Source organism: Perca flavescens, unplaced genomic scaffold (assembly GCF_004354835.1).
Source record: "Perca flavescens isolate YP-PL-M2 unplaced genomic scaffold, PFLA_1.0 EPR50_1.1_unplaced_scaf_18, whole genome shotgun sequence".
Classification (NCBI taxonomy): Eukaryota; Metazoa; Chordata; class Actinopteri; order Perciformes; family Percidae; genus Perca; species Perca flavescens.
This window is the reverse complement of record NW_021166603.1, coordinates 56,980-80,217: the sequence shown is the minus strand read 5'-3', so window position 1 is coordinate 80,217 and position 23,238 is coordinate 56,980. Positions and strand designations below refer to the sequence as shown.

Sequence of the window (23,238 nt, the reverse complement as noted above, 5' to 3'; positions counted from 1 at the left end):
CATACCGTCTGGACTCGCCCAAACGGTAACACAGTATCTATCATACGTTCTGGGCTCGCCCAACGGTAACACAGTATCTATCATATGTTCTGGGACTGCCCAACGGTAACACAGTATCTATCATACGTTCTGGGCTCGTGCAACGGTAACACAGTATCTATCATACCGTCTGGACTGTAATGGTAACACAGTATCTATCATCGTTCTGGGCTACCCAACGGTAACACAGTATCTATCATACGTTCTGGGCTCGCCCAACGGTAACACAGTATCTATCATGCGTTCTGGGCTCGCCCTATCACGGTAACACAGTATCTATCATACGTTCTGGACTATAACGGTAACACAGTATCTATCATACGTTCTGGACTCGCCCAACGGTAACACAGTATCTATCGTGCGTTCTGGGCTGCCCAACGGTAACACAGTATCTATCATACGTTCTGGACTACCCCAATCATAACACAGTATCTATCATATGTTCTGGACTCCGCCCAACGGTAACACAGTATCTATCGTGACGTTCTGGACTCGCCCAACGGTAACACAGTATCTATCATACCGTCTGGGCTGTATGACGGTAACACGGTATCTATCATATGTTCTGGACTCGCCCAACGGTAACACAGTATCTATCGTACGTTCTGGGCTCGCCCAACGGTAACACGGTATCTGGTGTGACCCCTGCTGGGATGGAGACATCTGGTGTGTTTTACTCTCTATCGGCCAGACGTCTTATTTACTGTCATTGGAAGTGAGACAGGTGTCCCACACACAGCGCTGGGTGGAGGATGGAAGTGAGACAGGTGTCCCACACACAGCGCTGGGTGGAGGATGGAAGTGAGACAGGTGTCCCACACACAGCGCTGGGTGGAGGATGGAAGTCAGACAGGTGTCCCACACACAGCGCTGGGTGGAGGATGGAAGTGAGACAGGTGTCCCACACACAGCGCTGGGTGGAGGATGGAAGTGAGACAGGGGTCCCACACTCAGGCGCTGGGTGTGAGACAGGGGTCCCACACTCAGGCGCTGGGTGTGAGACAGGTGTCCATCACTCAGGCGCTGGGTGGAGGATGGAAGTGAGACAGGCCTCCCACACTCAGGCGCTGGGTGTGAGACAGGTGTCCCACACTCAAGCGCTGGGTGGAGGATGGAAGTGAGACAGGGGTTAAACACTCAGGCGCTGGGTGTGAGACAGGGGTCCCCCACCCAGCGCTGGGTGGAGGATGGAAGGACTTAAACACAGGATCAGGGTTCAGAGACTTTTAAGGTCTGGCAGCCTTTTCTGGATTATTTGAATGGACAGTTTCCTGCTGGAAACACGGAGACATCACGGATTCACAGGCTCGCTCACTCTGGTGCTGTTATTGTCATTTCATTATTGTCATTTCATTATTGTCATTTCATTATTGTCTGTTGGGGTTGCTGTTTGGGGACTTGTTGAGAGAGGAGAGAGAGAGTATATATAGACAATAATGTGCTGTGCTGTGTGTTCATATATATATATCTATCTGTATATCTTGTGTGTGTGTGTGTGTGTGTGTTCCAGACGCAGACAGGCCAAACTGCAGAAGGAACTGGCCGACGCAGCCAAAGAGCCTCTACCTATCGACCCGTCAGTACTTATTATTATCTCACCTGTCTGTGGTGTAACTGTCTGTCTGTCTGTGGTGTAACTGTCTGTCTGTGGTGTAACTGTCGGTCTATCTGTCTGCAGAGACGATGACATCGAGGTTTTGGCGGAGGACGGAGGGAAAGGAGGAGGAGGAGGAGGAGGTGGTGGTGAGACGTCTCCCAACAGAGCACTGAGCAGAACTCCCAGGTCAGACCAGAACCAGAACCAGGGCTAGTCCTGGTTCTGGTTCAGCTACCCTTAGGGCTGGGCACCAACCATATGCCTCTAAGTCTAAAGTATCCAGTAATGAAAAATGCCTCATATAATATAATATATATATATATATATATATATATATATATATATATATATATATACATACATACATACATACATACATACATACACACACACACACACACACACACACACACACACACACACACACACACACTACCTATAGTAGTGTTGGTGTGTGTGTGCTATAACGTAGTGTTGGTGTGTGTGTGCTATAACGTAGTGTTGGTGTGTGTGTGCTATAATGTAGTGTTGATGTGTGTGTGCGCTATAATGTAGTGATTGTGTGTGTGTGTGTGCTAGTATTGTGTGTGTGTGTGTGCTATAACGTAGTGTGTGTGTGTGCAGTAAGAAGAACTCCCAGCCTCCTCCGGCCGGTCTGCTGGACTCAATCTCCAACATATTCGGGTACGTAGATCTGAGACCCTCTATCCACGTTCCTAATGGGTCTCTGCTGAGACTCTGTTCTCATTAACACCTGTCTGTCTCTCTCTCTCTAACTGTCTCTCTGTCTGCCTGTCTCTCTCTGTCTGAATGTCTCTCTCTCTCTAATTGTCCGTCTGCCTGTCTCTCTTACTTTCTGTCTGTCTCTCTCTAACTGTGTCTGTCTGGCTACCTGTCTGTCTCTCTCTGTCTCCCTGTCTATCTACCTGTCTCTCGGTCTATCTACCTGTCTGTCTGCAGAGTGTCTGAGTGTGTTGATCCTGGACTGGTCTCAGCTCCCTGCAGGTGAATGTGTGTGTGTGTGTGTGTGTGTGTGTGTGTGTGTGTGTGTGTGTGTGTGTGTGTTCACTCTGTCAGCTTTCTCATCCACACGTCACTCGCTCCCTTTCATTCTGAATGAAAACCAGATTTCTCTGAGAGGAAACCGATGTGATTGGCTGAGAGGAAACTGATGTGATTGGCTGTCAGCAGAGAAACAGACATGTGACGTGTTGATGGCTGAGCCTTCAGTGAAAACAGTTTGTAGTAGAGATGTTCTGACACCGATACCAGAATCTGAAAAGCCTCCGATTCTGCCTAAAATGCTCCTATCGGTGATTACCGATCAGATGCCACATAATGTAGCCCTGAAGGAAATCTCCTTTTAAAGGAGATTATTTCAGTTAGGACTCGCTGTCTAACTGGATAATTAAAGTTCTGTATGCGTTCATTTTTAATGTTTCACAAAGATAGAAATCATATCTCATCCATACAGAGATAGTAGTAAGAGCTTTAACAACATAATAACATCATACAGAGATAGTAGTAAGAGCTTTAACATAATAACATCATACAGGGATAGTAGTAAGAGCTTTAACAACATAATAACATCATACAGAGATAGTAGTAAGAGCTTTAACAACATAATAACATCATACAGAGATAGTAGTAAGAGCTTTAACATAATAACATCATACAGGGATAGTAGTAAGAGCTTTAACATAATAACATCATACAGAGATAGTAGTAAGAGCTTTAACATAATAACATCATACAGAGATAGTAATAAGAGCTTTAACAACATAATAACATCATACAGAGATAGTAGTAAGAGCTTTAACAACATAATAACATCATACAGAGATAGTAGTAAGAGCTTTAACAACATAATAACATCATACAGAGATAGTAGTAAGAGCTTTAACAACATAATAACATCATACAGAGATAGTAGTAAGAGCTTTAACATAATAACATCATACAGAGATAGTAGTAAGAGCTTTAACAACATAATAACATCATACAGAGATAGTAGTAAGAGCTTTAACAACATAATAACATCATACAGAGATAGTAGTAAGAGCTTTAACAACATAATAACATCATACAGGGATAGTAGTAAGAGCTTTAACAACATAATAACATCATACAGAGATAGTAGTAAGAGCTTTAACATAATAACATCATACAGGGATAGTAGTAAGAGCTTTAACAACATAATAACATCATACAGAGATAGTAGTAAGAGCTTTAACAACATAATAACATCATACAGGGATAGTAGTAAGAGCTTTAACAACATAATAACATCATACAGAGATAGTAGTAAGAGCTTTAACAAAATAATAACATCATACAGAGATAGTAGTAAGAGCTTTAACATAATAACATCATACAGAGATAGTAATAAGAGCTTTAACAACATAATAACATCATACAGAGATAGTAGTAAGAGCTTTAACATAATAACATCATACAGAGATAGTAGTAAGAGCTTTAACAACATAATAACATCATACAGAGATAGTAGTAAGAGCTTTAACATAATAACATCATACAGAGATAGTAGTAAGAGCTTTAACATAATAACATCATACAGAGATAGTAGTAAGAGCTTTAACATAATAACATCATACAGAGATAGTAGTAAGAGCTTTAACATAATAACATCATACAGGGATAGTAGTAAGAGCTTTAACATAATAACATCATACAGAGATAGTAGTAAGAGCTTTAACATAATAACATCATACAGAGATAGTAGTAAGAGCTTTAACAACGTAATAACGTGTATATTTGACCACGCTGGTGTCAGATCGGTACGCAGGTTCATGGTATCTGGAACATCTCTAGTTTGTAGTGCCGTGATTATTCTTGGCGTTAATCAATAATCAGTTGTAGAGATATTTTCAGTGTTTCCCAGAGGTTGAGAGTTTACTCGTGGTAGAGGGTAACAACCAGGGAGCTTCCACAGCCGTGTGGCTGCGCTGGTTCTTGGGTTTTATTAGTACAGTTAATCCCATGACCAGACTACCAGCAGCATGATGCTACTAACGATAGCCTCTCAGTCTGAAGTCACGGGGGGGGCGGCTGCTGGTCTTATTGCACTGTAAAAAATAAAACGATTTAATTTGGATTTTATCTACCCTGGGCGGGTCTCAAGTTGAACCTTTGTGTGGGAAACCCTGTGTTGTTGTTCCTGTTCCCTAACCCGATCCTGTTGGTCCTCCCAGTCTGTCTGTTATCTTCACCTGTAGCTGTGCCGACGCACACCGACTGTAGCAACAAGGACCTAATATACTAGAGGGCTTTTCATCGCCTTTTCTACGTCTTGGTTGAATCTCATAATTCAACGCATAATCAGCCAAAGTCCGCATATTTTATGCGGGGAGGCGCATTTTTTCAATCACTGTTTTTTCTCTTTTTCATCAAACCGCAATTTTTGCAAGTTCCTGCAATTTCATCGCATAAAATTGCATAAATATCCCTCATATTCCATCGCAGTTAAAAAAAAAAAAAAAAAAAAAAAAGTGCTGCATAATCAAGGATTTTGCCCGCAACAATCATAAAAAAACTTTTTTCCGGAAGGACTGGCTAAACACAGACTCCATACAGCCCTACATGAAGTCAACACTAAAAGCTAAATGTATGCCTTAGTTTCCTACCGAGCCTCCCCGCTGTAACTGCAGTTTAGGGCTGAAATACAGGAAGAGTTCTAATGAGTTTTAACGAATGCTCGTCTTCCTCTGCAGGCGTCGCCCTGGAAACGCTTTCAACACGTCGCCTGAAAACACCGAAGCTCCTTCAGGAGTGTGTGCCGAGGTTCGAGTCCCGTCCACGGCGCTGCACGTCTTCGTAAGTAACCTGAATGTGTTAAAGGGATACGCCACGTTTGTTGAAATAGGGCATATCACGGTCTCCTCTAGCTGTAGAGAGGTGAAATAGGTCTGATTGGTCGGTGATGAGCAGTAAAAGGTCTGATTACCCAGAATCCTCTCCTGTGGTCCTCTGGCTCCCAGCAGCCCCAGCTCTGTTTTCCCATCATGCTCTAGTGGTGCAGTGGTGGTCCCGGCAGCTGCTGACAGACACAGGAAGTGACATCACAGTGTGAGTCTGCACAGAGAGCCTGCAGGCTCAGTGTGATGATGACTCACTTCCAACAGAACCAATCAGAACGGAGCGTCGGGCCGAAGGGAGAGGAGGGACATGATCTCAAGTTTTCAACCTGAGACCAAAACAGGAAGAGAAACGCAAACACCTTTTATTAGAGTTCAACCTGACTGTTAGTGTGTGTGTGTGTGTGTGTGTGTGTGTGTGTGTGTGTGTGTGTGTGTGTGTGTGTGTGTGTGTGTCTTTGTGCGTCTGTGTTTGTGTGTTCAGGATGCCCATGACGGCGAGGTGAATGCCGTGCGGTTCAGCCCCGGCTCTCGTCTCCTAGCAACAGGAGGGATGGACCGGAGGGTTAAGCTGTGGGAGGTCGTGGCTGGTGAGTTCAGAAGAAAAGTATTATCAAACAAAACGAGACTAGCTCGCCCCTGTTTCATTCCCTGTGTTCAGTAGGAACCAACAGGCTTTAAACTGGTTTCATTCCCTGTGTTCAGTAGGAACCAACAGGCTTTAAACTGGTTTCATTCCCTGTGTTCAGAAGGAACCAACAGGCTTTAAACTTGTTTCATTCCTGTGTTCAGTAGGAACCAACAGGCTTTAAACTTGTTTCATTCCTGTGTTCAGAAGGAACCAACAGGCTTTAAACTTGTTTCATTCCTGTGTTCACTAAGAACCAACAGGCTTTAAACTTGTTTCATTCCTGTGTTCAGTAGGAACCAACAGGCTTTAAACTGGTTTCATTCCCTGTGTTCAGTAGGAACCAACAGGCTTTAAACTGGTTTCATTCCCTGTGTTCACTAAGAACCAACAGGCTTTACACTTGTTTCATTCCCTGTATTCAGTAGGAACCAACAGGCTTTAAATTTGTTTCATTCCCTGTGTTCAGCAGGAACAAACAGGCTTTAAACTTGTTTCATTCCCTGTGTTCAGTAGGAACCAACAGGCTTTAAACTTGTTTCATTCCCTGTGTTCAGTAGGAACCAACAGGCTTTAAACTGGTTTCATTTCCTGTGTTCAGTAGGAACCAACAGGCTTTAAATTTGTTTCATTCCCTGTGTTCAGTAAGAACCAACAGGCTTTAAACTGGTTTCATTCCCTGTGTTCAGTAAGAACCAACAGGCTTTTAACTTGTTTCATTCCCTGTGTTCAGTAAGAACCAACAGGCTTTTAACTTGTTTCATTCCCTGTGTTCACTAGGAACCAACAGGCTTTGCACTTGTTTCATTCCCTGTGTTCAGTAGGAACCAACAGGCTTTTAACTTGTTTCATTCCCTGTGTTCACTAGGAACCAACAGGCTTTAAACTTGTTTCATTCCCTGTGTTCACTAGGAACCAACAGGCTTTTAACTAGTTTCATTCCCTGTGTTCAGTAGGAACCAACAGGCTTTAAACTTGTTTCATTCCCTGTGTTCAAAAGGAACAAACGGGCTCTAAACTGGTTTCATTCCCTGTGTTCAGTAAGAACCAACAGGCTTTACACTTGTTTCATTCTGTGTTCAGTAAGAACCAATAGGCTTTAAACTGGTTTCATTCCCTGTGTTCAGTAGGAACCAACAGGCTTTACACTTGTTTCATTCTGTGTTCAGTAGGAACCAACAGGCTTTTAACTTGTTTCATTCCCTGTGTTCACTAGGAACCAACAGGCTTTTAACTAGTTTCATTCCCTGTGTTCAGTAGGAACTAACAGGCTTTAAACTGGTTTTATTCCCTGTGTTCAGTAGGAACCAACAGGCTTTTAATTTGTTTCATTCCCTGTGTTCACTAAGAACCAACAGGCTTTAAACTGGTTTCATTCCCTGTGTTCAGTAAGAACCAACAGGCTTTACACTTGTTTCATTCCCTGTGTTCAGTAAGAACCAACAGGCTTTACACTTGTTTCATTCCCTGTGTTCAGTAAGAACCAACAGGCTTTACACTTGTTTCATTCCCTGTGTTCACTAGGAACTAACAGGCTTTAAACTGGTTTTATTCCCTGTGTTCAGTAGGAACCAACAGGCTTTTAATTTGTTTCATTCCCTGTGTTCACTAAGAACCAACAGGCTTTTAACTTGTTTCATTCTCTGTGTTCAGTAGGAACCAACAGGCTTTACACTTGTTTCATTCTGTGTTCAGTAAGAACCAACAGGCTTTACACTTGTTTCATTCCCTGTGTTCAGGTCGCTGTGAGCCGAAAGGAGCTCTGACCGGCAGCAACGCTGGAATCACCAGCATCGAGTTCGACAGCGCTGTAAGGGTTTTTGATAGTTTTATTGTATTGACATGCTTTGTTATTTCACCTCCCGGTTGGTCAGAAAGTGTAAAAGATATTATGGTATCGGTAATAAACTCGGCTCTGAACAGTCAGCTTTGGTTTGACACAAAGACAACATGTTTCACACTTGTGTGTTTTTGGCATTTCATCAGCTCCAACTAACTGTTATTTTGGATCAATCTGCAGATTATTTTCATGATTAACACTTTAGTCTATGAAATGTTAAAAAATAACTTCAGAACATACTAAACTGAACAGACTCCAGGGTTTTCCTGCCATTATAAGGTTTAGGTGCTGAATGACTTTAATGTCTTTTCTCAGATCTAATGACTATAATATATAATTCTTTATGTTTATCTTTTGTCTTTAAGCTTTCTGAGGGTTTATGTGTTATCTGCTCTAGCTTCTCCAAACGTTTTAGACACAGATTTGGAGATAACAGTCCAAAATGATGTTCTCACAAATAGACACATAATGTGTCAGGGAAATTGCTTCTTTTTTTTTTAAACGTAAACCGTAATATTTTGTAGAGGAAGGACGCCGAACCCCCCCCGCCAGATACACACAGCTATGTCTAGCACAAAGCTCGGGAAACTCTCACCTCAAACAAGTCTAAAGACCATTCTTCATTGATTTTAAACAGTTCATCCGTACAATGGCGGGAATACTCTGGTACCTGCTGGTCTCATAGGTGTTGTGTTCAGGGACATGTTGTATTGACAGTTATGTTGTGTTCAGGTACATGTTGTGTTGACAGTTGTGTTGTGTTCAGGGACATGTTGTATTGACAGTTGTGTTGTGTTCAGGTACATGTTGTGTTGACAGTTGTGTTGTGTTCAGGGACATGTTGTATTGACAGTTGTGTTGTGTTCAGGGCTCGTACCTGCTCGCGGCCTCCAATGACTTCGCCAGTCGGATCTGGACCGTAGACGACTACAGGCTGAGGGTGAGTCCTTACAGCTCTCATCTCACACACTGAGTTTCACTTGCCTGTCACACATTCTTTCTACTACCTTAATAACAGAACTAGGGTTTAATAACTACTCCTTAATAACAGAACTAGGGGCTTAATAACTACTCCTTAATAACTGAACTAAGGCTTAATAACTACCACTTAATAATTACTACTTAATAACAGAACTAGGGCTTAATAACTACTACTTAATAACTACCACTTAATAACAGAACTAAGGCTTAATAACTACTACTTAATAACTACCACTTAATAGAACTAAGGCTTAATAACTACTACTTAATAACTACTACTTAATAACAGAACTAGGGTTTAATAACTACTCCTTAATAACAGAACTAGGGGCTTAATAACTACTACTTAATAACAGAACTAGGGTTTAATAACTACTACTTAATAACTACTACTTAATAACAGAGCTAAGGCTCGGTATCACCAATGATTTCCCCAATTACTCCATTTCTGATTGGCTATCAGGTCAGGTTCCAACAGCTGTTTATCTTAGCGTTTAACCCAAGGGTCCAAAACGTTGAAGAAATACTTTTTCTATTAAATTAGTATTTTCTAGTAAAGTTATTCTTAGATCTTATCGCTGACTAAACCTCTTTAGGGGAAACCAAACATTCCTCTATGGGTTAGGGTTGGTTGGTTAGTTACCCTAACCCTAAGCAGGAAGAATCATGAATAATATTAGTAACTGTTGTGCCATCTTGTGGTCTGTGATGTAAAGTAAAAGGTCTGAAGCTCGGCCCCCCCTCTGTTGGCCATCTTGGCTCCCAGCAGCCCCAGCTCTGTTTTCCCATCATGCTCTAGTGGTGCAGTGGTGGTCTCAGCAGCTGCTGACAGACACAGGAAGTGACATCACAGTGTGAGTCTGCACAGAGAACCTGCAAGCTCAATGTGATGATGACTCACTTCCAACAGAACCAATCAGGATGGAGCGTGAGGCCCAGGGGGCGGGGCCTGAGTACTGATCTCACTCTCCTGCTGAGACCACAAAGAGAAAAACTTTACCAGACTTATATACTTATATATCTTTATTTTAAAATAATAAAACACACAAGAAGTCGGTTTTCAGCATCTAAACTTAACTATCAGTTAGAAATGGATATCATTGTGCAAAGACTTCAACCCGTTGATATACAAATTAAATCTTGATGCAGTTTTTAAAGTCCGAGGACGTAATCTAAAAAAGTCAAAATATTTTAGAAAAAAGGTGGAATATTTTGATTATAAAGCATTTTTTAAACTGTCTTTTTGGCTCAGTCAAAATAATGTGTGTGTGTGTGTGTGTGTGTGTGTGTGTGTGTTTTCAGCATACGTTGACAGGTCACAGTGGGAAGGTGCTGTCCGCTCGCTTCCTATTGGACAACGCTCGAATCGTCTCCGGGAGCTACGACCGAACGCTCAAACTCTGGGACCTGCGCAGCAAAGTCTGTACGTGATTGGACAGTTAGTTCTGGGTTGACAGAGCGTGTGTGTGTGTGTGTGTGTGTGTTAGTTTGACCTGCTGTGCGTCTCTCTCACCTGTGCAGGTATGAAGACAGTGTTTGCCGGCTCCAGCTGTAATGACATCGTGTGCACGGAGCAGTGTGTGATGAGTGGACACTTTGATAAGAAAGTTCGGTTCTGGGACATCAGGTACGTTTATGAACCCTTGTCTCGGTGTAACCACAGCTTGGCTGTGTACACACATACTGTCTGATACTAGGAACTCGATGTGGAGCTGCCTAACCAGCCAGAACCCGGCCAGCCAATGAGAACCTACAGCTGAGTTATGATGTGACAGTTCAGCAGTCAAGTCTATAAGTCGACTAATCACTGTGTCTGTCTGTCTGTGTGTGGTGTGTATATGTGTGTGTGTCAGGGCTGAGACCATAGTCCAGGAGCTGGAGCTGCAGGGCAGGGTGACCTCTCTGGACCTGAACCACGACCGGACCGAACTGCTCAGCTGCTCCAGAGACGACCTGCTCAAGATCATAGACCTGAGAACCAACGCTGTGAGACACACCTTCAGGTAGGAGAGACAGGCTAGAGAGACAGACTGGTTAGAGAGTCAGACAGGCAGACACAAAGACAGAGACAGGTTAGAAAGACAGGCAGACACACTTCAACCTGGACTTCCACTGCTATGCGGATGACACCCAGATCTACCTCAGCACCAAATCCCCCCCACAGCCCTCTCCCACACCAACTCTCCTAAGGTAGCCAAATGCCTCGTCATCTAATTAGTGACGCGCATGAATGGATGAACGAGATTCCCACTGTCCCTACCTACTATCTAGCGAAACCACAGCCAAGGGAGCGGGCTTGGCAGAATCAGCGGGGAAAGAAGACCCTGTTGAGCTTGAGTCTGTCAGCTGTTAAAACCTGGATGCAACACACCTTCCTCAAACTCAGCAGTGACTAAACAGAATTCCTCCTCATTGGCTCCAAATCCACACTCAGCAAAACCAATAACCCCTCTCACCATCGACGGCACCATTGTCTCCCCATCTCCCCAGGCCTGCAACCTTGGCGTGATCTTTGACTCCACCCTCTCCCTTGAGCCTCACATCCGTCAAGTCATTAAAACCTCCTTCTTTCACCTCCGCAACATCGCCAAAATCAGACCCTCTCTCACACCCCCCGCTGCTGAAAGACTCATTCAGGCCTTCATCTCCTCCCGACTGGACTACTGCAACTCACTCCTCCTCGGCATCAGCTCTACCAACATCAACCGGCTCCAACTGGTCCAGAACTCCTTGGCATCAGCTCTACCAACATCAGCCAACTCCAACTGGTCCAGAACTCCTCGGCATCAGCTCTACCAACATCAACCGGCTCCAACTGGTCCAGAACTCCTCGGCATCAGCTCTACCAACATCAACCGGCTCCAACTGGTCCAGAACTCCTCGGCATCAGCTCTACCAACATCAACCGGCTCCAACTGGTCCAGAACTCCTCGGCATCAGCTCTACCAACATCAGCCAACTCCAACTGGTCCAGAACTCCTCGGCATCAGCTCTACCAACATCAACCGACTCCAACTGGTCCAGAACTCAGCCGCCCGCTTTATCACCCGCTCCAAATCCTGGCACCACATCACTCCAGTCCTAAAACAACTCCACTGGCTTCCTATCTCCCACCGGATCACCTACAAAGCCCTCCACCATCTGGCCCCATCATACCTCACTGACCTCCTCCCCCCCCTACCAACCCTCTCGGTCCCTCAGATCCACCTCAGCTGGTCTCCTCTCCACCTACCAACCCTCATGGGCCCTCAGATCCACCTCAGCTGGTCTCCTCTCCCCCTACCAACCCTCACAGGCCCTCAGATCCACCTCAGCTGGTCTCCACCCCCCCTACCAACCCTCACGGTCCCTCAGATCCACCTCAGCTGGTCTCCTCTCCATCCACAAGTCCAACCCAGTTTTGGGGACAGAGCCTTCTCCAGAGCAGCTCCCAGGCTCTGGAACTCCTTCTCCCAAGAGATCAACACCTCTGAGTCCCTCACCATCTTCCAGTCCCGCCTCAAGACCATCTCTTCACCTCTGCCTATCCCTAGACCCCCGCCCCCCTCCTTTTCATCTGAGCCTGAATCTTGTTCTGTTTGGTTCTGTTTCTGTAGTCTACCTCCCATGTAAAGTAACTTTGAGTCTTTGAAAAGCGCTATATAAATTCAGTTTATTACATTCAGGTTAGAGAGACCCACAGACAGGTTAGAGAGACAGGCAGGCTGATCTTCATTATAACAAGTCTTTTGTTATTTTAAGCTCAAGTTAATACTGTGTGTGTGTGTGTGTCTCTGTCTGTCTCTCTGTCTGTCTCTCTCTGTCTGTCTGTAGTGCTCCAGGCTTTAAGTGTGGCGCTGACTGGACCAGAGTAACTTTCAGGTGAGTTGAACACTTCTCTACCAGTTAATTTAATAACTACTAATTAATTTAAACCGCTGTTTCTGGTTTATCACTCACTGTCTCCATGGTGACGTAGTAATTAATACTTCATCTATTTTAATGTCTTCATGTTTCACAGTAAATGTACTCTGTAGTATGATTAAAAAAAATAAGAGAAGAAATTAGTATTTGGGATCATTTGTACAACACTTCCTGTAGAGATTTTTCACATTAAAAGCCTTCCATGAAAGTCAGGCCATCTTTTAAAATGGTGTTTGTGTGTCTGTGTGTGTGTGTGTGTGTGTGTGTGTGTGTGTGTGTGTGTGTGTGTGTGTGTCTGTGTGTGTGTGTGTGTGTGTGTGTGTGTCTGTGTGTGTCTCTCTCAGTCCTGACGGGAGCTACGTGGCCGGAGGATCAGCTGACGGAGCTCTCTACATCTGGAACGTTCTGACGGGGAAAGTGGAACGAACTCTGGATCGGAACCACAAGTAAGAACCACAACATATCAGACCCAGAGACCTCCCAGTTAGACCCACAACATATCAGACCCAGAGACCTCCCAGTTAGACCCACAACATATCAGACCCAGAGACCTCCCAGTTAGACCCACAACATATCAGACCCAGAGACCTCCCAGTTAGACCCACAACATATCAGACCCAGAGACCTCCCAGTTAGACCCACAACATATCAGACCCAGAGACCTCCCAGTTAGACCCACAACATATCAGACCCAGAGACCTCCCAGTTAGACCCACAACATATCAGACCCAGAGACCTCCCAGTTAGACCCACAACATATCAGACCCAGAGACCTCCCAGTTAGACCCACAACATATCAGACCCAGAGACCTCCCAGTTAGACCCACAACATATCAGACCCAGAGACCTCCCAGTTAGACCCACAACATATCAGACCCAGAGACCTCCCAGTTAGACCCACAACATATCAGACCCAGAGACCTCCCCAGTTAGACCCACAACATATCAGACCCAGAGACCTCCAACATATCAGACCCAGAGACCTCCCAGTTAGACCCAACAGACCTCCCAGTTAGACCCACAACATATCAGACCCAGAGACCTCCCAGTTAGACCCACAACATATCAGACCCAGAGACCTCCCAGTTAGACTCACAACATATCAGACCCAGAGACCTCCCAGTTAGACCCACAACATATCAGACCCAGAGAGTCAAACTGAGCATGTGCAGAAGCTGCAGACCTGTACCCTTTGGCCCTCTGAGAGTTTGACCAATCGTAGCGCTGGATTCCTTCCCCATCTCTTCCCCAAACATGAAGCATTTTAAGAGAAGGCTCCCTCTCTCAGCCCCCTCCTCTCAGCAACAAACAAATATTTAACGCTCCCGTTAGGTATTTGAAAGCTAGCGTTCTGGTTTTTGAAGTTGTCAGAGTAACGTTGAGGTATGTGGTTAGTGTGTCATGTGACTGGTCTGGTTGTAAATGTAGAAGCTCTAACGTTGAGGTATGTGGTTAGTGTGTCATGTGACTGTCCTAGTCTGGTTGTAAATGTAGAGGCTCTAACGTTGAGGTATGTGGTTAGTGTGTCATGTGACTGGTCTGGTTGTAAATGTAGAGGCTCTAACGTTGAGGTATGTGGTTAGGTGTGTCAATGTGACTGGTCTGGTTGTAAATGTAGAGGCTCTAACGTTGAGTTATGTGGTTAGTGTGTCATGTGACTGGTCTGGTTGTAAATGTAGAGGCTCTAACGTTGAGGTATGTGGTTAGTGTGTCATGTGACTGGTCTGGTTGTAAATGTAGAGGCTCTAACGTTGAGGTATGTGGTTAGTGTGTCATGTGACTGGTCTGGTTGTAAATGTAGAGGCTCTAACGTTGAGGTATGTGGTTAGTGTGTCATGTGACTGGTCTGGTTGTAAATGTAGAGGCTCTAACGTTGAGGTATGTGGTTAGTGTGTCATGTGACTGGTCTGGTTGTAAATGTAGAGGCTCCAACGTTGAGGTATGTGGTTAGTGTGTCATGTGACTGGTCTGGTTGTAAATGTAGAGGCTCTAACGTTGAGGTATGTGGTTAGTGTGTCATGTGACTGTCCTAGTCTGGTTGTAAATGTAGAGGCTCTAACGTTGAGGTATGTGGTTAGTGTGTCATGTGACTGGTCTGGTTGTAAATGTAGAGGCTCTAACGTTGAGGTATGTGGTTAGTGTGTCATGTGACTGGTCTGGTTGTAAATGTAGAGGCTCTAACGTTGAGGTATGTGGTTAGTGTGTCATGTGACTGGTCTGGTTGTAAATGTAGAAGCTCCAACGTTGAGGTATGTGGTTAGTGTGTCATGTGGCTGTCCTAGTCTGGTTGTAAATGTAGAAGCTCTAACGTTGAGGTATGTGGTTAGTGTGTCATGTGACTGGTCTGGTTGTAAATGTAGAGGCTCTAACGTTGAGGTATGTGGTTAGTGTGTCATGTGACTGGTCTGGTTGTAAATGTAGAGGCTCTAACGTTGAGGTATGTGGTTAGTGTGTCATGTGACTGGTCTGGTTGTAAATGTAGAGGCTCTAACGTTGAGGTATGTGGTTAGTGTGTCATGTGACTGTCCTAGTCTGGTTGTAAATGTAGAGGCTCTAACGTTGAGGTATATGGTTAGTGTGTCATGTGACTCTCCTAGTCTGGTTGTATATGTAGAGGCTCTAACGTCATGAGGTCATATCTCTACCAGCCCTCTGACTCAGAAGAATAAAGGACTGTTTGTGTGTTTTTTTGGTGTGTGTGTGTGTTTGTTTGTGTGTGCAGCTCGGCCATCAACTCGGTGTCCTGGTCTCCGTCAGGAGCCTACGTCGCCAGCGTGGAGAAGGGCAGCAAGGCCGTCCTCTGGTCAGACATGTGATTGGCCGAGACCCAAAGAGACAGACGGGTGGAGACAGAGACAAGAGGAGACAGCCAGGCTGAGACGGGTGGAGACAGAGCAGGATGTTTGTGTGTTGGCTGAGACGGGTGGAGACAGAAGGAGACAGCCAGGCTGAGACGGGTGGAGACAGAACGGAGACGGGTGGAGACAGAGCAGGACGTGTTTGTGTGTTTTGTGGACGATGAGACATTTGATGAACTCGGACAGACAGAGACGATGCTGTCGCTCAGCTTCAATCTGACCTTTCTCTTTTAATTCAGAGAGGAATCAAACACACCCAGAGTTAATAATAAAGGCTTTATTAACCCTAACCTCACTGGTGTGTGTGTGTGTGTGTGTGTGTGTGTGTGTGTGTGTGTGTGTGTGTGTGTGTGTGTGTGTGTGTGTGTGTGTGTGTGTGTGTGTGTGTGTGTGTGTGTGTGTGTGTGTGTGTGTGTGTGTGTGTGTGTGTGTGTGTGTGTGTGTGTGTGTGTGTGGCTGATGTCAGCAGACAGACTGCTGAATGTGACTGTCTGAAACTTATCGGCTCAGCTGATTACATGACTCAGCATTATTAATACCGTTATGTAAAGAAGTTCTTAAAGCTGTCTGACGCATCACTTACAGACACAGAGGCCCAGCTCTACCACCTTAAAGGACCACTCTTAGACTAGTCCATACATACCCTTCTCATCTCTTATTGGGACTTTATCTTATTCACTGTAACCCCCAGAGTTAGACTAGTCCATACATACCCTTCTCATCTCTTATTGGGACTTTATCTTATTCACTGTAACCCCCAGAGTTAGACTAGTCCATACATACCCTTCTCATCTCTTATTGGGACTTTATCTTATTCACTGTAACCCCCAGAGTTAGACTAGTCCATACATACCCTTCTCATCTCTTATTGGGACTTTATCTTATTCACCGTAACCCCCAGAGTTAGACTAGTCCATACATACCCTTCTCATCTCTTATTGGGACTTTATCTTATTCACTGTAACCCCCAGAGTTAGACTAGTCCATACATACCCTTCTCATCTCTTATTGGGACTTTATCTTATTCACCGTAACCCCCAGAGTTAGACTAGTCCATACATACCCTTCTCATCTCTTATTGGGACTTTATCTTATTCACTGTAACCCCCAGAGTTAGACTAGTCCATACATACCCTTCTCATCTCTTATTGGGACTTTATCTTATTCACTGTAACCCCCAGAGTTAGACTAGTCCATACATACCCTTCTCATCTCTTATTGGGACTTTATCTTATTCACTGTAACCCCCAGAGTTAGACTAGTCCATACATACCCTTCTCATCTCTTATTGGGACTTTATCTTATTCACTGTAACCCCCAGAGTTAGACTAGTCCATACATACCCTTTACTGCATGTCATATATAGTTTTCTCCCATACAGTTTGGTCAACATAAAACCCTAAAAAAGTCATCGAAAAGGTTTCTTAGCCATCGTAGAATTTAGTAAGTCATGAAAAACAAACATTACATTTTTATTTCATAGCTTTAATATTAAAACTGCTTCTGGGGGGAATTCTGAGCCTCAAAGTCTGCAAATCTGTCAAATTCTGTACGGCATTGACACATAATTACAGTATGAAAAACATTTTCCTCATTTTTTTGGGTGTGGTGCACAGCTTGTTGGGCCAAAATTAGCTGTGAACCTAAATTGAAATGCGGGCCAGATCAAAATTAGCAAGGGGCCGGATTTGGCCCCCAGGCCTTGAGTTTGAGACATGTGCTCTAGACCATTCTTCTTTTAGGTATAAATCTAACGGGGACCATTCTCTTACAAACACATCCAGCGTGTGTCTTAGTACGTGTGATAGTCTCTCCAATGGCAAGATGGACGTTAGGGTGCATCAAAAAACACAATTCTTGAATTTTGATATGGCTGGGTGCTAAAAGTGTTCCAATATATGTAGAAACAACACATGCAAAATATTTTTCCAGTACATGATGATTTAGGGGTGCCACCGCACATCTGTTTTTGTTGGATAAAGTGGTTAACAGTGCTCAATGGTTGCCATGGAGATCTGAGGTAAACGATACTACAGCTCAAGAAAACTGAGGTGATCTTTCTGTTTGAGGTGATATTTCTGTGTTGGGTATGTATTATTACATATTACTAGCATATCTGTAGTTGTGTCTTTGTATACTTATTTATCATAAGTCATATTTATAGGTATTTGGTGCTCATTACATCTAGCTAACGTTAGCTAGCAACAGTTTGCTAACCACAGTTACCTATCTATGTTGTTATGTGGGTGGAGATGCTGAGCGGCTGAAACTGCTTGGTGTCCCGGTGTATAAGAAGCAGACCAATGAGGCATGTGGAGTGATCATTGCCCGGTTGACATGCAAGTTGCTGCAGGACTGGTGCTGCGCTGACCAGGTTGTCAACATGGCATTTGACACCACAGCGTCAAACACCGGCCATCTCACAGTAGCCTGCATTGCCATACAGCTCTCACTGGGCCGACCACTGCTTTGGTCTGGGTGCCGGCACATTGGTGAGGTCCTCCTGAACCAGGTTTTTACAGACCTGAAGGTGTAGTCATCACGCTCGGCAGAGGTTACCTTGTTCACACGTCAGAGAGAAATGGAACCTGTTACCACAAGAATCCAGCAGCCAATGGTCCCGCTACATTCCTGGCAACACCGAGCAACCACTCCTGGGCAATTTACGTGCTGAACTTGTCAGGTGCGCAAAAGAAGTCACTGACCACAAGCGAGGTGACTACCATGAGTTTGTGCAGCTGTGTCTTGTGTCCACAAGGCACGATGGATGGCCAAGCTGCTCTACACTCTCAAGCTGGCTTTGATGGAGCATCACATCGCGTTGCTTCCCCAGGGCAAAATCACTATCACCTGGAATGACCTGACACTCTACCTACACCTGCAGGCATACAAGGCTGTAGATGAGGGCATTGCAGAATCAGCGATCAAGGCGCTGGAGAGGCATCGCTGGTACCCGACAGGTGAAATGCTACCCCTAGCTCTCTTCAGCAGCAAGGTGCCCAATGATGACAAGCGTGCACTTGCCAGAGCGATCTTGGAGCACAAGCCCGATGATCTCCTCATGCACATCCCTGAGCAGCGCTTTGGCACTGGCTTTGGTAAGCCAAAGTTCCCCACCCTCTTGCCAACCACCAGCTTGGCTGACCTCGCCAATAAGGATTGCTGGTTTGGGATGCACCAGCTGCACATTGATTGATGTGAAGGAATGGGCGACCAATGCTGCGTTCAAAAAAAGTGAGGTCAATGTAGGTGGTCAATGACTGTGCCAAGCGTGGCGTCAAGCTCACATCCGACTTCGTCGCAGTGGCAAGGAAGGAGCAGCACCTGCAGAATGTGCTGCAGGCAGTTGAACATGACCGCAACCAACAGCCAAACCTTCGCCGCTACAAACGCAAGCCAATCCCTGAATAGGATTACTCTTGGGTGGCGGGTGGGGAGACGCACTAGCTAGGTTGAGAGTTCAAGTTCCATTTCCTCTCTCTTTCTCCCTGGTGATGTTGCTCAGTGGAGCAGGCTCTGACTAAGACTGAGCAATTAAGTTTGAAGTTTAGTTAGTGTCAGCTCTTACCATTAGGCCCTGTTAGTTGCCAGTGAGTTAGCCACTAGAGAGTGACTAACAATAGTCAATTAAACTTTATATGTGTGTTCGACATCCATCACTGCTGCACAAAATTCAGGGTAAGGCCAAACATGAACATGTCCCATTGACCTCCATTCATTTTGTCTATAGGACAAATTAATGGAGAATCTTGAAAGTTGAATTCTGAGAAATGCCCAAGTTGCCCAAAGGGCAAACAAACAACTTTTACTTTGATAACCCTATAGAACATGTTACTGTATAAAAGTTCACTGTACTCAACATTTCCAGGTCAACCTTTTGGCAATTAGACTAAAAATTGCACATTTTTCGAAATTTCACCAAAGTTCATGTTAGGTGGCACCCCTAAATCTCAATGGAATTCCTCAAAACTTTGCAAAAGTCATTTTTATGTTAATTGGAACAAAATGCAATGCCAGCCAAATTGATATTTTGAAATTAAAATTTTCCATTAAAATTTGATGCACCCTAATGGACGTACATGTTTCATACCACATGGTAATATTTATTTATTTATAATAATATAATTAGGAGTCTAACCATGGATGTAGTATTGTGAGGCGTGCAGCATACAAACCAACTCTAAGAATGTACCTGGACCTACGATCGCTATTGGCATCCAGTCCCAGTCCCAAATGGTATGGATCTAGTGGAATATCAAACCGAAAAATGGTCTTCATCTCGTTTTGGACAGAAACTTGAGATTTTTGGACATGACCACATTAGATGTCCGTAACGATGGGATGTACCGGGGAAACTAGCTTCCTGTTTTAATGAGCTTTCAGAAACCAATCAGATGACCAAACCCTTTGGCTCAGAGATCACCTGTAAAATAAAGAGGAGCTGCCCGTCTCCGTAGTAACAGCTAGTAGGTGTACTACACACAGTCATAATGTTTATGATTTAAATCACTGGTTTAGTGTTCCAGGGCTTACCTTCCAGAAAACCCAATCCTAATGTGACCTACGGTGGCTGCGGAGGGCCAAAAAGGCTCCGTTCTACGGCAAGCCAAAAGGAAAAGGAGCCCTGAAAATAAGAGGAGGGCATCCTCTGCAGCAGAAAGGTGTTTTATTTTTATATATATATATATATATATATATATATATATATATATATATATATATATATATTTAGTTAGTTATATTTTATTTCTGTCATGCCAAACATCTTGGCCCATCCCACATGGGATTACAAGACACCACAAATTCACTTATTCAACAAACATCTTCCCGTTGCATATACAAATCCTTCGAACAAATACATGAATACAAATATATAGATATACACATACATACATGTATATACATGTACACACATACCACACACAAACGACTAGTTCTCATCTACACTCGATAAAGAGCTTTCTTCCTCTTCTCCCAGGCTTTATCTAAATAATTAGCCAATCTATATGTTTCATATGTGAACAGCCATCTCAATCTTTGAGCATCATCCATATTTACCAAATCAATTTCTGCTTTTATCCTACAAAACAAAAAACCACGCTGCTCACGATAAAAAGGACAATAGAAAACAAAATGGAACTCATTTTCTACATCATTCAAACAACATATAGGACAGATCCGTTTTAAGGATCGTTGCCTTTTTGACAAATTATATACAACATAATTCTCAGTGCCATATTCTGGTTTTATTATTACAAAAATACACAATTTTGGTTTAGCCCATATATATCATCAGCCCACTGCTTTTTGTCTTTAGCAAACAGATTCTTTAAACAAACCGATATTCAGCTTTTCCTTATTAAGAAACAAATCCCCAAAACCATAATTACAAAACAATTTGCATATGTCGTTAGACCAAAGATCAAGAATGTCTTTATCCCAGAGAAATATTTTCCTTGTCAACCTATTTGCATCCATATCTAAAAGACGATTCCATAACAGGGCCATACATATCTCTAATAGGCAATTCCATAACTGGGCCATACATATCTCTAATAGGCGATTCCATAACAGGGCCATACATATCTCTAATAGGCGATTCCATAACAGGGCCATACATATCTCTAATAGGCGATTCCATAACTGGGCCATACATATCTCTAATAGGCGATTCCATAACAGGGCCATACATATCTCTAATAGACGATTCCATAACTGGGCCATGCATATCTCTAATAGGCGATTCCATAACTGGGCCATGCATATCTCTAATAGGCGATTCCATAACAGGGCCATGCATATCTCTAATAGGCGATTCCATAACTGGGCCATGCATATCTCTAATAGACGATTCCATAACTGGGCCATACATATCTCTAATAGGCGATTCCATAACTGGGCCATACATATCTCTAATAGGCGATTCCATAACTGGGCCATACATATCTCTAATAGGCGATTCCATAACTGGGCCATACATATCTCTAATAGGCGATTCCATAACAGGGCCATACATATCTCTAATAGGCGATTCCATAACTGGGCCATACATATCTCTAATAGGCTATTCCATAACTGGGCCATACATATCTCTAATAGGCGATTCCATAACAGGGCCATACATATCTCTAATAGGCGATTCCATAACTGGGCCATACATATCTCTAATAGGCGATTCCATAACAGGGCCATACATATCTCTAATAGACGATTCCATAACTGGGCCATGCATATCTCTAATAGGCAATTCCATAACTGGGCCATGCATATCTCTAATAGGCGATTCCATAACAGGGCCATGCATATCTCTAATAGGCGATTCCATTCCATAATCTCTAATAGGGATTCCATAACTGGGCCATACATATCTCTAATAGGCGATTCCATAACTGGGCCATACATATCTCTAATAGGCGATTCCATAACTGGGCCATACATATCTCTAATAGGCGATTCCATAACTGGGCCATACATATCTCTAATAGGCGATTCCATAACTGGGCCATACATATCTCTAATAGGCGATTCCATAACTGGGCCATACATATCTCTAATAGGCGATTCCATAACTGGGCCATACATATCTCTAATAGGCGATTCCATAACAGGGCCATACATATCTCTAATAGGCGATTCCATAACTGGGCCATACATATCTCTAATAGGCGATTCCATAACTGGGCCATACATATCTCTAATAGGCGATTCCATAACTGGGCCATACATATCTCTAATAGGCGATTCCATAACTGGGCCATACATATCTCTAATAGGCGATTCCATAACTGGGCCATACATATCTCTAATAGGCGATTCCATAACAGGGCCATACATATCTCTAATAGGCGATTCCATAACTGGGCCATACATATCTCTAATAGGCGATTCCATAACTGGGCCATACATATCTCTAATAGGCGATTCCATAACAGGGCCATACATATCTCTAATAGGCGATTCCATAACTGGGCCATACATATCTCTAATAGGCGATTCCATAACAGGGCCATACATATCTCCATTCCATAACTGGGCCATACATATCTCTAATAGACGATTCCATAACTGGGCCATACATATCTCTAATAGGCGATTCCATAACTGGGCCATACATATCTCTAATAGGCGATTCCATAACTGGGCCATACATATCTCTAATAGGCGATTCCATAACTGGGCCATACATATCTCTAATAGGCGATTCCATAACTGGGCCATACATATCTCTAATAGGCGATTCCATATTCCTAATAGGCGATTCCAAACTGGGCCATACATATCTCTAATAGACGATTCCATAACTGGGCCATACATATCTCTAATATTCCATAACTGGGCCATACATATCTCTAATAAGCGATTCCATAACTGGGCCATACATATCTCTAATATCTAACAGGGCCATAATATCTCTAATAATTCCATAACTGGGCCATACATATCTCTAATAGGCGATTCCATAACTGGGCCATACATATCTCTAAAATGGGCCATACATATAAAATAAGATTCCATAA

The 23,238-nt window shown here is 43.7% G+C and overlaps 1 protein-coding gene and 2 non-coding genes across 3 annotated transcripts; all 3 read left to right on the top strand.

The window, feature by feature from the left end:
• The first annotated feature begins 963 nt into the window (after window positions 1-963).
• Window positions 964-16,011, top strand: LOC114551561 (autophagy-related protein 16-1). Its single transcript, XM_028572586.1, has 14 exons — window positions 964-1,079; window positions 1,532-1,615; window positions 1,718-1,822; window positions 2,261-2,320; window positions 5,368-5,470; window positions 5,996-6,101; window positions 7,879-7,949; window positions 8,848-8,919; window positions 10,263-10,383; window positions 10,482-10,587; window positions 10,814-10,963; window positions 12,774-12,821; window positions 13,208-13,309; window positions 15,586-16,011. Exons 1-14 carry the CDS (start codon window positions 964-966, stop codon window positions 15,677-15,679), a joined length of 1,338 nt encoding a protein of 445 aa, XP_028428387.1. The 3' UTR covers window positions 15,680-16,011.
• On the top strand, window positions 5,569-5,848 carry LOC114551565 (small Cajal body-specific RNA 6). Its single transcript, XR_003691926.1, has one exon.
• Window positions 9,661-9,941, top strand: LOC114551567 (small Cajal body-specific RNA 6). The gene has a single exon (XR_003691928.1).
• Window positions 16,012-23,238: the final 7,227 nt, after the last annotated feature.